At 44.4% G+C, this 15,000-nt stretch overlaps 2 protein-coding genes across 8 annotated transcripts in view; one reads left to right on the top strand and one right to left on the bottom strand.

Moving 5' to 3' along the window:
* Positions 1 to 288: 288 nt before the first annotated feature.
* Positions 289 to 13,054, top strand: LOC147006983 (uncharacterized). Of its 7 annotated transcripts, XM_085867685.1 has the most exons (6): positions 289 to 595; positions 887 to 917; positions 1,153 to 1,196; positions 8,261 to 8,291; positions 8,526 to 8,569; positions 12,609 to 13,054. In XM_085867685.1, exons 1-6 carry the CDS (start codon positions 379 to 381, stop codon positions 12,770 to 12,772), a joined length of 531 nt encoding a protein of 176 aa, XP_085723811.1. In that variant the 5' UTR covers positions 289 to 378; the 3' UTR covers positions 12,773 to 13,054. The 7 variants fall into 7 exon arrangements, 4 of the variants coding, with proteins under 4 accessions (XP_085723811.1, XP_085723813.1, XP_085723814.1 ...); XM_085867687.1 differs by lacking the exon at positions 8,526 to 8,569; XM_085867688.1 differs by lacking the exon at positions 8,526 to 8,569 and having other exon boundaries at positions 292 to 657.
* Positions 13,055 to 13,093: 39 nt separating this feature from the next.
* LOC147006982 (dynein axonemal heavy chain 17-like) overlaps positions 13,094 to 15,000 on the bottom strand; it is an 11,505-nt gene continuing 9,598 nt past the window's right edge. Inside the window, exon 7 of the mRNA XM_085867690.1 lies at positions 13,094 to 13,166. Coding sequence (XP_085723816.1) covers positions 13,094 to 13,166 — 73 coding nt within the window. The remainder of the gene's footprint in view (positions 13,167 to 15,000) is intronic.

The following is a 15,000-nucleotide window of genomic DNA, read 5'->3' as shown; positions in this document are numbered from 1 at the left end:
CGAGCGGCAGGTTTTTAACAGAGAGCGCCACGAGTTCGTCGGTGAAACGTGCAGCGTACTATGACTAAGTTAAACTATCGTTGGGCATAGATTGTGAACGCCGACAACAGGCTAAGCATTCGTTGGTATAAGTTATCTTTAACACAACAAAACGTTCTGTGCCCGTTACTAATACGTTATGCATCCGACCAACACGTTATGAATACGACCAAAACTTTAAAAAAAAACCTCAAAACTTCAGCGTACGCCAACGTTTTACGTGCACTTTTATACGTTGCCATTCGTGGCTAAAACGTCAAGGGGTGACTGGGCCTTAAGTAATAATGGTTTTGATGGTGGTGGTTGATAAACGATGCTTGATGATCATGGAAAGTTCGAATGGTGAGTCTGGTGAAGTACTTGCCGTTTCGGCGGTTACCTGGTGCGATGAGTACGAGCTATTCCAGAGAACTGTGCCAGGTGTTGTCAGTTCCTGCTGTTCTTGAGAACACCTGGTTCGTCAGTCAGTGCCTGCTTCTCCGAATAACACCTGGTTCGTCAGTACCTGCCGTTCTAGATGTTGTTGGTGCAGTACATATAGATTCAGGAGTGGCAGGTGAGCGCGATTGGTTGACTGCCCCCTTCGGAACGTGAACCCTCCTTCCGATCACAATGAAGGTTGTCTGTCCCTGTTTGCACACCTGGATTTGTGGACCTCATTTCGTTCCGAGAACATTTTGAACATACCTGTTAATTCATGAACTTTTTCAATTCATGAGATTCAACTCATATTTCCGAATTCTTATTTTATTAATATCATTATCGTTTATTAATCTCATGTCGTCATGTCACCCCCCTCTCCCATCCCCTCCACCCACTCTTCCCTTCTCTTGTAACTCTTCAACAGTCTGGTTACTCGAGCGATACCTCCCGAAGTGGTGAGCTTTATCCTTCCTTGTTCGAGGAAAGAGAAAATGTTTTTAACGTTCAAGAACGAATCAATGAATGAATAACCTTGGAAATGGTTGAATGAATTATGCTGAACACAAAAAAAGGTTATTATTCGTTCAACAAACTCTCAGCAATCAAACGATGGTATATTAATTGTTTTATAGTGAAATATTTTTAAAATCCGGATTGTAATGAGTTATTTATTTAATATTTTCACCAAAGCTCATGGATCTACAGGATCTACGTTCTCTCTGCAGGATCTACAGGTGAGAAACCGAAACTTGAGCTCGTGTGGATCTTCGCACCGAACTGGTCCGTTCGATGGTTTCATGTTCGTTTTTTCACTTGGATCATGAACGGTTTTGGATGGGATTCACGATCCTTACCCGAGCAATGGATGTGTTGGTGATTGAGAGTGTCGGGGTCTGTGGGGGTCTTTGTGCAACTCTTTCTTGAGCAGTTCATGTGCTGCTCACATTTAAACCGTCAAACCCGGGTTCGATTCCTTCCCGCACAACAAACTGTCACCTTGCTACGTCACGGGCAGCCATCCTTCGGGTGCGATGTTAAGCCGGCTGTCCGTCATATTAGCATTCGCAGTGAGACGTTCAAGAACCTTCAATGTCTTCCACGAAGAGTCGGTGAGTTATCACCGGCACCCTGTACAAATTACAAATCCCTGCCCTGAGTGACTGTTGGGAAGGAAAGGTAAACCCACTCTTTCGAATCGAATGATGAATGAAGTGATGAGGTATAAAATGATGTCATACATGTACAAGAGGGAGGGGAACACGTCATGGATGGGATTTCCATTCACAATTCAATTCCGGCTCCGCTCCAGACATCGTGACATTCACTTAATCAATGAGTTCCTGTGTGAGTACACAGCACGAATCAGCACGGGAAACACAAGTTCTCGGTACGGAGTGAACATCACGGACCGGGTCTGGACCCGTCGTCCTCGGGTGAACCGACCATGGACCTGCGGTCTTCCGGAGAACCTCCCGGACCGACCACGTATCCTCCATTGGAGCCGATCGTGGATCCCGGGGTGTTCTCTGAGATCTCGGGTCATGGTAGACCGCACGTCGTGTCGGGTGGAGGACGGTACGCTATGGTAAACCGAGGGAAGAGCGCGAGCTGTTTGGGGAAAAAGCGAACAGAGAGATCGCGGTGTCTGATTGGTTCTCGCCACATCACGTGTCCATGATTTGAAATAAATACAAAGATTGAACGTTTCGTTTTAACGGATTGTTTGTGTTTCAGATTGTGTTGTGAAAGTGGAAAATCGAGTCCGAGTTCGTCGATGATTATTCCCTTGATACGAAACATCGTTCTTTACTTTCTATTTATCGACAATCTTCCTTTCATAACGGAGTTATAATTATATGGGTATGTGGGTATGTAGGGTATGTGGGTATGTAGGGTATGTCGGTATGTATCATCTACTCCTCCGGGAGGATTTGACCGAGGAAGCTGAAACTTTCAGGGATTAATGAGGGAACCCCGACATTGTGTCTGTGCAAGTTTCGATTGATTCCATCAAGTTTTGAGGAAAAAGTTAATTCAGGACCCTTCGGGACCCTCATTGATGATGACAGGAGGAAAACCACGGGGTGACCTTCCCGGGTCAGATTATGGTCACGTGTGTGTCCGAGTGGTGCTCAGGTTTCGTACACCAGACGACGGTCTCCTTGGGTTAACCTGAGGCTGTCCCTTCGGGTGAGTGCCTTTAATGTCCTTTCCCTCAGAGAGGATGATCACCTATCTCTGTTATCATCTGAGCTCAAGCGTTTAACCCGAACACCTCTCGCTTGGTGTGCGTGCGGTAACAAAAAATAAAACAAGCCGGTAGGCAGCCATGGGTCGCCGAGCATCCGATGACCTTTGACCCCTGATCTGAGTTAATCTAGTACTAAGCACTTACGAAATTGCAATCGAATCGGTTCGCCCGTGAATGAGCAAGGGGGCTTTGAATGGTCATTTTGCCCGAAAAATGCACTCATTGACCTTTGACCCCTGACCGAGCCGAGATAGGTCAATATGTCCTGAAGCAAAGTTCTAGTACTCATTGAGTACGATGTACCTATGAACTTTAACCGTTGCCAGATATCTCCTAAAATGACAGACGAGGTTTTGAAAATGGCGACTTTCACAACTTTGGTGACCTCGTGACCTTGACCCTGACCTCGAATCCGGGAAAAAATGTGTCGTTGGGTATCACTCATCGACCTCTACCCACATACCAAATTTCATCAAGATCGGAAGTAAAAAGTTTTCTTTGCACCTGAGTACCTGAGTACCTAAGTACCATTTTCTTTGTACCATCTTCCAGGTTACGTGGCGGCCAAACGGAACGGAAATTCAAAAATCTGTCCGGTTCGATACAAGATAATATTTTTTACTATCATCATCAATAAACAGTTGCCGAATATCTTGTAGAATGGCAGACAAGATAGGTTTTGAAAATGGCGATTTTTATAACTTACGTGACCTCGTGACCTTGACCCTGACCTTGAACCCGGACAAAAGTTATATCGTTGTGCAACACTCATCGACCTCTACCCACATACTAAGTTTCATAAAGATCGGAAAGAAAAATTGTTGACGGACGGACGGACAGACGGACGTCCGTACGGACGGACATTTGGTCCGGCTTTATTCGGTCATCTCGGTAGAGATGACCTAAAAAATGCCACCAAACATTAAAATCCAGGCCCAGATAGAATTCCAAACTTCTGGTTGAAACAACTGACCCTCTCCACAATCACGACACCAGGACATTCAAACAACTGATCCAAGAGGAAAAGGAAGTTCATGAGTGGTTTGAAGAAGGAAACACATTTCTCATCTAAAAATCTGAAGAAACCAACTTCCTCACAAATACCCGCCAATAACATGTCAACAAAAAAACATTCAAACTTCTAACAGGAATCATCACAGAAATTACGTTCCATCACCGAACCCAACAAGGTTTCGAGGTTGAACAAAAGGGCCACCACCCACTACTGAACAAGGCCCAATGTGAAAATTTCAAAGTGAGAAGAACCAAATTGTCCACCACCTGGATGGACCACAAGATAACTTTTGCGAGTGTTCCACATTCATGGATGATAAAATGCATGTAAATATACAAAATCAATCCCAAGAAATCAAACTGATTGAGAAAGCAATGGAACTCTGGAATACCACGTTGAAAGTGCAGCACCAGAAGGAAATGTCGAAATACCAGATGTGAAGATACAGCATGGGATCTTCCAGGGAGACAGTCTTTCCCCCTTATTTTGTCTTGCTCTGAATAACTTCAACAACAAACATGGACATGGATACACCCAAACAACCAATAGAAAAACATACAAAGAATCAGGAAAGGTAACACACCGACGATACGTGGATGGTTTTAAGCTCTTCCTGACCGAGCTGTTGTACCATTTGAAATTCTGGTTGGGTCACAATAACCAAGGCCGAACTGGCCAGAACCATGACCACCTCACGAGGAGAAACCGTCAACGCTGCCAAAGCGGACTCAGCAATGGAAACAAAACGAGTTATTTTTCAATTCAACAACAATTCAACAATTCCGGCTCCGCTCCAGACATCGTGACATTCACTAAATCAATGAGTTCCTGTGTTAGTACACAGCACGGATCAGCACGGGAAACACAAGTTCTCGGTACGGGGTGCACGTCACGTACCGGGTCTGGACCCGTTGTCCTCGGGTGAACCGACCATGGACCTGCGGTCTTCCGGAGAACCTCCCGGACCGACCACGTATCCTCCATCAGAGCCGCTCTGAGATCTCGGGTCATGGTGGACCGCACGTCGTGTCGGGTGAAGGACGGTACGCTGTGGTAACCGAGTGAAGAGCGCGAGCTGTTTGGGGAAAAAGCGAACAGGGAGATCGCGGTGTCTGATTGGTTCCCGCCACATCACGTGTCCATGATTTAAAATATATACAAAGGTTGAACGTTTCATTTTAACGGATTGTTTGTGTTTCAGATTGTGTTGTGAAAGTGGAAAATCGAGTCCGAGTTCGTCGATGATTATTCCCTCGACACGAAACCACGTTCTTTATTTTCTGTTTTTGTATTTATCGACAATCTTCCCTCCATAACGGAGTTATATGTGGGTATGTGGGTATGTAGGTATGTATGTGCGTGCATGCGTCAAGACACGCCTTTTTCCAGGTAGACCAGGTGGGTTTTTTTTGCTCCCACACGGTTTTATAGGGAACCCGCGGTTAAAAAGAAAACCAAGCTGTTTGGGACGTCGTGCAGCACCACCAGGATGAGGGAGGGACGGTGAACAACTCGAATAAAACTACTGAATGGTCTCGTTGATCATTTATTATTTAATTTATACAACAGCAGACTGAATGTTTGTAATGAATGGTGACGATGACCCTCAAAAACTGTCCATCTCCTCCAGGTGAGGAACCCACCTGTGGTGGGGAAGAACCGTCATCAAGAGGAAAGGGCAATAGCACAATCGAGCAAAAGGTCAAACTGATCAAAGTACAGAACGGACCAAGTGTCATCACGTGATCGACTGTAATATCATATTTATTAATTAATAACTATAATGTCCTGTAGAGCGCACGGTAGTTGTAGTTTTGAAGAATTTATGTGTTTGAAATGGTCACTTTGAGATTTCCGATGGTAAGTCAAGGTGATGATGGTTTAGCGGTGGCGAATGTTGATTGGTGATGGTAAAGGCCCATTCACACCTTGACGTTTTGGCCAGCTTCTGCCGATTTTTGGAAAATTTGACTAAAACGCTGGGACACGTCGAATACGTTATGGGTACGTTTTGTATATGTTAAGACCACGCTGAAAAACACTGCCATAAGTGGTAGTACGCTGGCTTTAAACGTTGAACTTTTGGGTTTTCCTCAAATTTTTTCATGCTTGAAATTTTACGAGTATGCCGGCGTATGACTCACATGTTCCGCTACGCTGGCCATAAGTTGTAGGCACGTTATGCGATCGTTGACCTACGTAGAAACACGTTACTTGTAAGTTACTCATAAGACGAAACACGTCGAGGTAATGTTTAGCGTACCCGAAACTTATTTCTAACCTATGAGTAACGTTTTGTAAGCACGCTACACGAACGTTGTTCACACTTTGCAACACGTTACTTGTAAGTACTACTACGACTTATACGACTACTACTACTACGACTACTACTACTACTACTACTACTACTACTACTACTACTACCAACATCGACATCACTAAATTCTCTCGAACTACTACTACTAATAACATCGACATCATTAAATTCTCTCGAACTACGACTTCTACTACTACTACCAACATCGACATCATTAAATTCTCTCGAACTACTACTACTACTACGACTAACATCGACATCACTAAATTCTCTCGAACTACTACTGCTACAACTACTGCTACTACTACTAATACTACTACTACTACTACTACTAACATCGACATCACTAAATTCTCTCGAATTACTACTAATACCAACATCGACATCACTAAATTCTTTCGAACTTCTACTACTGCTACTACTACTGCAACTACTACTACGACTAATACTACTAATACGAACAGTGACATCACTAAATTCTCTCGAACTACGACTACTCCCAACAACGATATCACTAAATTATCTCGAACTACTACTACTGCTACTACTACGACGACTAACATCGACATCACTAAATTCTCTCGAACTACTACGACTACTACTACTACTGCTACTGCTGCTGCCACTGCTACTGACATTGAAATCTACTCAACATGGAGTCTGGAACACTGACGGGTTCCTCTTGTGAAGCCCATTTGTATATACCAATTCCCCTAAACGCTGCCAATACGCCATTATACGGTAGCTGTAAGTTAGAAACACGTTCAGTAAGTTCTGTGGTCGTCCGGAAGACGTCAATCAAATTCGTCTCCATACGCCAATGTGCGTTTGAGATACGTTTCACATAGGTTCAAAGCACGCGACTCATAGGTTCAAAGCACGCTACTCATAGGTTCAAAGCACGCTACTAATAGGTTCAATGAACGTTACTCGTAGGTTAAAAATTAAGTTTCGGGTATGCTAAACATTACCTCGACATATTTCGACTTATGAGTAACTTACAAGTAACGTGTGGCCGACGTGTGTAAACGATTGCGGAGCGTGCCGAGAACTTATGCCAGCGTATGCGGAACTTGTGAGCCATACGTTGAGTACGTTGTAAAATTTTCAGCATGCTTGAAATTTCACGACGTACCAGACGTACCACGTAATATGCTAGCGAACTTCATTGTTTTTCAGCGTGCTCCTAATGGATACACAACTTACCCATACCGTATTCGACGTGTCCCAGCGTTTTAGACACATTTTTCAGAGGTCGGCATACGCTGGCTAAATCGTCAAGGTGTGACTGGATGTTGACACTTCCAATTTTCAGGCGGTTATGATTTAAATCGGCGAGCGGCAGGTTTTTAACAGAGAGCGCCACGAGTTCGTCGGCGATACGTGCAGCGTACTACTACTAAGTTAAACTATCGTTGGGCATCGGTTGTGAACGCCGACAACAGGCTAAGCATTCGTTGGTATAAGTTGTCTTTAACACAACAAAACGTTCTGTGCCCGTTACTAATACGTTATGCATACGACCAACATGTTATGAATACGACCAAAACTTAAAAAAAAAACTCAAAACTTCAGCGTACGCCAACGTTTTACGTGCATTTTTATACGTTGCCATTCGTGGCTAAAACGTCAAGGTGTGACTGGGCCTTAAGTAATAATGGTTTTGATGGTGGTGGTTGATAAACGATGCTTGATGATCTTGGAAAGTTCGAATGGTGAGTCTCGTGAAGTACTTGCTGTTTCGGCGGTTACCTGGTGCGATGAGTACGAGCTATTCCAGAGAACTGTGCCAGGTGTTGTCAGTTCCTGCTGTTCTTGAGAACACCTGGTTCGTCAGTCAGTGCCTGCTTCTCCGAATAACACCTGGTTCGTCAGTACCTGCCGTTCTCGATGTTGTTGGTGCAGTACATATAGATTCAGGAGTGGCAGGTGAGCGCGATTGGTTGACTGCCCCCTTCGGAACGTGAACCCTCCTTCCGATCACAATGAAGGTTGTCTGTCCCTGCTTGCACACCTGGATTTGTGGACCTCATTTCGTTCCGAGAACATTTTGAACATACCTGTTAATTCATGAACTTTTTCAATTCATGAGATTCAACTCATATTTCCGAATTCTTATTTTATTAATATCATTATCGTTTATTAATCTCATGTCGTCATGTCACCCCCCCATCCCCTCCACCCACTCTTCCCTTCTCTTGTAACTCTTCAACAGTCTGGTTACTCGAGCGATACCTCCCGAAGTGGTGAGTTTTATCCTTCCTTGTTCGAGGAAAGAGAAAATGTTTTTAACGTTCAAGAACGAATCATTGAATGAATAACCTTGGAAATGGTTGAATGAATTATGCTGAACACAAAAAAGGTTATTATTCGTTCAACAAACTCTCAGCAATCAAACGATGGTATATTAATTGTTTTATAGTGAAATATTTTTAAAATCCGGAGTGTAATGAGTTATTTATTTAATATTTTCACCAAAGCTCATGGATCTACAGGATCTACGTTCTCTCTGCAGGATCTACAGGTGAGAAACCGAAACTTGAGCTCGTGTGGATCTTCGCACCGAACTGGTCCGTTAGATGGTTTCATGTTCGTTTTATAACTTGGATCATGAACGGTTTTGGATGGGATTCACGATCCTTACCCGAGCAATGGATGTGTTGGTGATTGAGAGTGTCGGGGTCTGTGGGGGTCTTTGTGCAACTCTTTCTTGAGCAGTTCATGTGCTGCTCACATTTAAACCGTCAAACCCGGGTTCGATTCCTTCCCGCACAACAAACTGTCACCTTGCTACGTCACGGGCAGCCATCCTTCGGGTGAGATGTTAAGCCGGCTGTCCGTCATATTAGCATTAGCAGTGAGACGTTTTAGAACCTTCAATGTCTTCCACGAACAGTCGGTGAGTTATCACCGGCACCCTGTACAAATTACAAATCCCTGCCCTGAGTGACTGTTGGGAAGGAAAGGTAAACCCACTCTTTCGAATCGAATGATGAATGAAGTGATGAGGTATAAAATGATGTCATACATGTACAAGAGGGAGGGGAACACGTCATGGATGGGATTTCCATTGACAATTCAATTCCGGCTCCGCTCCAGACATCGTGACATTCACTTAATCAATGAGTTCCTGTGTGAGTACACAGCACGAATCAGCACGGGAAACACAAGTTCTCGGTACGGAGTGAACGTCACGTACCGGGTCTGGACCCCTTGTCCTCGGGTGCACCGACCATGGACCCGCGATCTTCCGGAGAACCTCCCGGACCGACCACGTATCCTCCATCGGAGCCGCTCGTGGATCCCGGGTCATGGTAGACCGCACGTGGTGTCGGGTGAAGGACGGTACGCTGTGGTAAACCGAGGGAAGAGCGCGAGCTGTTTGGGGAAAATCTCACACTCTCACTATGTCTCTTCGAAAGGACCGTTTACAAAACCCCCCATCCACTTTCTCAACAATCCTCTGGAAGAAGTCTTTTCTTTCAAGCTTCTGGGTCTCACTATCTGCCATGACCTTTCCTGGGAAAGTCACATTTCCAACCTTGCCTCAAAAGCCAGTCGCCGACTGGGAATCCTCCGTCGTGCAAAGTCCTTCCTCGGCCCTCTTGAGCTCCTGACCACTTACAAAGCTTTTGTCCGTAGCCTGATGGAGTACTGCTCTCCCCTCTGGGCTGGTGCTCCTGCCTCCCACCTTTCTCGACTTCACGCTGTCGAAACCAGGGCTTTTAAGATCATTGGCATCTCCCGCAATGAAGCTGAGTCTTTGGGCCTCTCACTCAATCACCGCAGGTTGGTCGGTGGTCTTTCTGTCTTCTACCGACTCCTCTCCAGCCTTGCCCCCCTGCTCTCTCTGCGATCTGTCCCAACCACATTTCCACAGGGCGCTCAAGGTCCGCCAACAACCCCTTCTGGTAAAACTACCAAAATCACGAATCACTGCTCATCTTCACTCTTTCATTCCTCTTTTTCCCGCCTTTGGAATAAACTTCCTCACTCTATTCTTTCCCATTCTTCCCTTCAAGCTTTCAAAACAGCTGTTCACCACCACCTCTTATCTTCCCCATCCAAATCCTCGATCTTTTCTACCCCCGATAATCCACCTAAGCCCACTTCTTTCAATTCTCCCGCTTTCCTTCCTGAAAGTCCCTTTAATGTCCATCTTCCCCTCGCCATGTTCCCCGTCCCATCCCCATCCCTCTCCCTTCCACAGTTCACCTGTCTCTGTTCCCCAATGTTTTGTCCCTTCCACTCCCGCCCCTCTTGTCTCATGCCTCCTTGCTGTGAGTTGTGTGTTAGCTCTCATACGAGCCTCGACCAAGGTATACAAAAAAAAAAAAAAAAAAAAAAAAAAAAAAAAAGCGAACAGAGAGATCGCGGTGTCTGATTGGTTCCCGCCACATCACGTGTCCATGATTTAAAATAAATACAAAGATTGAACGTTTCGTTTTAACCGATTGTTTGTGTTTCAGATTGTGTTGTGAAAGTGAAAATCGAGTCCGAGTTCGTCGATGATTATTCCCTTGATACGAAGCATCGTTCTTTATTTTCTATTTATCGACAATCTTCCTTTCATAACGGAGTTATAATTATATGGGTATGTGGGTATGTAGGGTATGTGGGTATGTAGGGTATGTAGGTATGTATCATCTACTCCTCCGGGAGGATTTGACCGAGGAAGCTGAAACTTTCAGGGATTAATGAGGGAACCCCGACATTGTGTCTGTGCAAGTTTCGATTGATTCCATCAAGTTTTGAGGAAAAAGTTAATTCAGGACCCTTCGGGACCCCCATTCATGACGATAGGAGGAAAACCACGGGGTGACCTTCCCGGGTCAGATTACGGTCACGTGTGTGTCCGAGTGGTGCTCAGGTTTCGTACACCAGACGACGGTCTCCTTGGGCTAACCTGAGGCTGTCCCTTCGGGTGAGTGCCTTTAATGTCCTTTCCCTCAGAGAGGATGATCACCTATCTCTGTTATCATCTGAGCTCAAGCGTTTAACCCGAACACCTCTCGCTTGGTGTGCGTGCGGAAACAAAAAAATAAAACAAGCCGGTAGGCAGCCATGGGTCTCCGAGCATCCGATGACCTTTGACCCCTGATCTGAGTTAATCTTGTACTAAGCACTTACGAAATTGCAATCGAATCGGTTAGCCCGTGAGAATGAGCAAGGGGGCTTTGAATGGTCATTTTGCCCGAAAAATGCACTCATTGACCTTTGACCCCTGACCGAGCCGAGATAGGTCAATATGTCCTGAAGCAAAGTTCTAGTACTCATTGAGTACGATGTACCTATGAACTTTCATTCGTATTGGTTAACCCGTGTAGGAGCAAGGGTGTCTTGAATGGTAATTTTGCCCGAAAAATGCACTTATTGACCTTTGACCCCTGACCTACTCGAGATAGGTCATGATGCAAATGAGTAAAGTTGTAGTACTCATTACGGTCTGTAAGCATGTAAAGATTCATTCCATTCGGTTCAACCGGCTTGAAGCGAGTGTACTTTGAATTTTCAGCGGGAATGCTCAATGGCCCTCGGACACCTAAGTTGAGAGGGTTGCCATTTGGAAACTATAAGATCAAGAAAAAAATGGATGTCACATGGTGGATAGAGAATCACCTTCAGATTATGCATATCAATCTCATCGAGTTCCATATGTTGATAACTACTTGGGATCAATTTGAATGAAAAGTACCGAAAATGCGGTTTGATATCGGAAATCCCCAAAATTCGAGGGGGTGCTGTGGGTGAACAAAGATATAAATCGAAAATCCGGCTCCAATGTTTGTGCACAATGTATTCCAGATGATTAGTGTGAATTTTCATGACCATTTGACCATAACCCTAGGAGGAGTAGCATTTGGCACGAAGGCACCTCCAGCTCTCGTATATTATCGATTTTTGCCCTTTGACCCCTAACCTAAGCAATATCAGTCAATATGTCCTGAGGAAAAGTTGTAGTACTCATTGCGTGCTATGAACCTGCAAAGTTTCATTTGGATCGATGCACTCACCTGGTCGCTTGGGGGCCTTCAATTTTCGGGCATACCCCATTTGTAGGGGGCGCTGCGGGCAAAGTATTCCATATATCACAAAAACCGGAATATATTTGGTAGAGCATCACCTGTAGATGATGCATGCCAAATTTCATTAGACTACGTGGGATAATGGCTTTCGGAATTGATTTCTCGTGAACGATACCGATTTTGAAGGTTTTTCGGCTGTTGCTGGGGAACCAAAGCGTCCCGAGCAACCATCACAATTCCCAAAGCACTTGGTCATAAGATGTACCTACCACCCGAGTTTGGTCAAAATCGGCCAACGTTTACTACCAATTATGCTGATGACAAACGAACAAACAGACAGAATTACTGACAATAAGGGTCACCTATTTCGGCGACCCAACTGTTCAGCCTGGTGGATGTTTATGTGCCGCTCTTCCGAGTGCTGTTGCACTGTAGTTTAGAACTGTGTTAACTGTATACCTAAGCTCCAGATAACTGAGCTCTCTTCACCCTTGTTTGTCATTCATCAAAGCGATAATATCCACGTGCGTGTGGCAGGTGCTCCTCTGGTGACATCTGGAGGGGTTTTCCACCTGCTCGATACCTGTCAGCACATGCGCTTCCTCGACATTTCATTCTGCCCCCTGTTGGACAAGGCGGTGGCCATCCAACTGAGAAATAGCTTTCCACACATCTCCATCAAGTACACCAGCAGCTGGTGAGGTCACGTGACCCGTTCAGAGCTACAAACACACCTGAGAAGGAACTCTCTGATCCATGCATGAGAAACCGATTACATCATGTCGGTTGAGGATCGTCCGACGACCGAACTGAAAACTAAATGTACAAGTGTGACATGATCATCACGTTTATCAAACATCACGTTTTGAGATTTTTGGCTTAATTGGAGATTTGCTGAAAGGACTGCTTTTTGTCCGTCACCATAATGTACTGAACGTTAAAATTGACAAATGTTGTGCCAATAAATGTTCCCAAACTGAGAACCCACCTTTCTTGGAGTGTTATTCTTTCACCTTTCATCCCTACGGCTTTTGCCAACAGATACAAAGGCTCTTTGTTATATTCTCTGGGTATGGGCCAAGGTTCGTGGAGGATCTGCAACACAAATCGTGCACACACGTGCAGACAAATACATGAGACAGCACCGGACAATTTCGCACAAATACGGCCGCTGAGCTTGGGGTGAGTGACGTCACTTCCCGAGGGCACTGCCATCTTTTTTGACGTCACTTTACTTGCCGCATCAGTGGGGCAGTCGAGAGATTTCCTCATCATGGATTCCAACCTACGGGGTTTGTCCACGCCATATCCTTTCAAAGCTGAGCGTCCAGCGTGGAAGCAGAGCGTACCATTTTTTTTAGTCGTGTGTGTGATTCTGCCAAGATCGGAATTAAACCGCCTTCCTGCCAGACTCAGGGTTCATGCTCCAACTGTTCTGACACAGAGTCTGAAAGTCTTTGTGGGTGAGTCCACGTTTCGTTGGGCATGTTGGTGAGAAATTATCAAGGTTGTCCTGGACTGAGATCGTGGAGTCGTGGCTTGGGATACCAGGCTTGACTCGGACAACACCAGTTGGTTGTGCCATTCGATTAATGATGCAAAGTTCATCTTCTCGACTATAAGAGAGAGGTTCGTCCGGCTGTCTGACGACATTTTTCTCAGAAACGGCCCAACGGATCTTCGTCAAACTTTCAGAAGTTCATCAGTCGGTGATTTCAGGATAATAATTATTTTTTTGAAAATTTTGAAAAACAAACTTTTATTTTTTTGTCATTATTTTTTAATCACTTGATAGAGTGCCGAAGCCTTTGTAGCAATATCAAAGGTAATATTAAATTACTTTTTATCAAAGGATCATGGTACCTCAATTGAAAACAAGTCCAACACCAAAGCTTTGTTCTCTGAACTGTGAATGTTAAAATCTTCGAGATGAGGTTGAAAGTCCTGGAGGGAAGAATGGGATTTTCAAATCAGATTGAATAAAACTTTATTTTTTGGTGGGGGGATGGGGAGGGGTACATAAAGTCAAGGCTCATGGAAGAACTAGTACATTGAACCCATCAGGATGCAACAGAACAAACGGTAAAGTGGAGAGAGTGGGGGTACCAGCAGTGGAGTTAAAAGACAAGATGGAGGCAGATTTGGACAAAAGTGGGTGTGGGGAGGAATGGAGGCAAGAAAGGATGGATGGGGTGGACATTATAATGGATGCAGAGAGAAACTCTCAGGAAGGAATTCGGGGGATTCTGGTTCGGTGATCAACTCATGTGGATAACTGATCGGCACTCTCTCCGACTAGTTATTCACAGTTATGTTCCCCCGACAATTTACGTTGAGTTTTACTCTTTCATTTTTAGTTCGGCTGTTCGAAGAACAGAGAGCGTGAGCGTGAAAATGTTAAAGTTTTTGGTGCAAGTTATTTTTCCTTTCTAATGTTTTTATCTACCACATTATTTTTTATACGCCCGAAAAAAAATATATATATATATATATATATATATATATATATATATATATATATATATATATATATATATATATATATATATATATATATATATATAATCATCCTTTTGTGTGTCCATCCACAATGTACGTTGAGTGTACAAAAAAAACACAAAAACTCACTCGAGTCCCAATACATTGATGCAGAAGTCCTTGTCCTTCAGAAAAGCACCAGCTCAAGTTTTATCCAAAGTACTAAATAATTCTCCAACTTTTGGCCTTCAGGTGAATTGGGTTCAAATCCCCAATGATGCAAGTCGTCTCAATTTGATGCGTACCTGCGTCCTCACCTGTCGGGACTTGCTTTGGGACTGGTGACCATGACTTCAATTCCTTTCGCTTTATTTACCCAGGTAATATAACTCGACTCCATCAATTTTGGGAAACAAACCTTGCATGAGACTGGGTCACCACTGAGCACGTG

The sequence above is a fragment of the Eptatretus burgeri genome, unplaced genomic scaffold (assembly GCF_056783735.1).
Source record: "Eptatretus burgeri isolate ZD-2024b unplaced genomic scaffold, Ebu_testis_v1 Ebu_testis_scaffold_928, whole genome shotgun sequence".
Taxonomy (NCBI): domain Eukaryota; kingdom Metazoa; phylum Chordata; class Myxini; order Myxiniformes; family Myxinidae; genus Eptatretus; species Eptatretus burgeri.
This window is presented reverse-complemented; position numbering and strand designations above follow the sequence as displayed.

Excerpts from the sequence above, each read along its gene's own strand:
- LOC147006983 (XM_085867685.1), top strand. The coding sequence starts at position 379 with ATGGTGAGTCTGGTGAAGTACTTGCCGTTTCGGCGGTTACCTGGTGCG. Across the intron at positions 918-1,152 it reads GAGCGATACCTCCCGAAGTG|CTCATGGATCTACAGGATCT; the intron begins GTGAGCTTTATC and ends TTTTCACCAAAG. Across the intron at positions 1,197-8,260 it reads TCTCTCTGCAGGATCTACAG|TCTGGTTACTCGAGCGATAC; the intron begins GTGAGAAACCGA and ends ACTCTTCAACAG.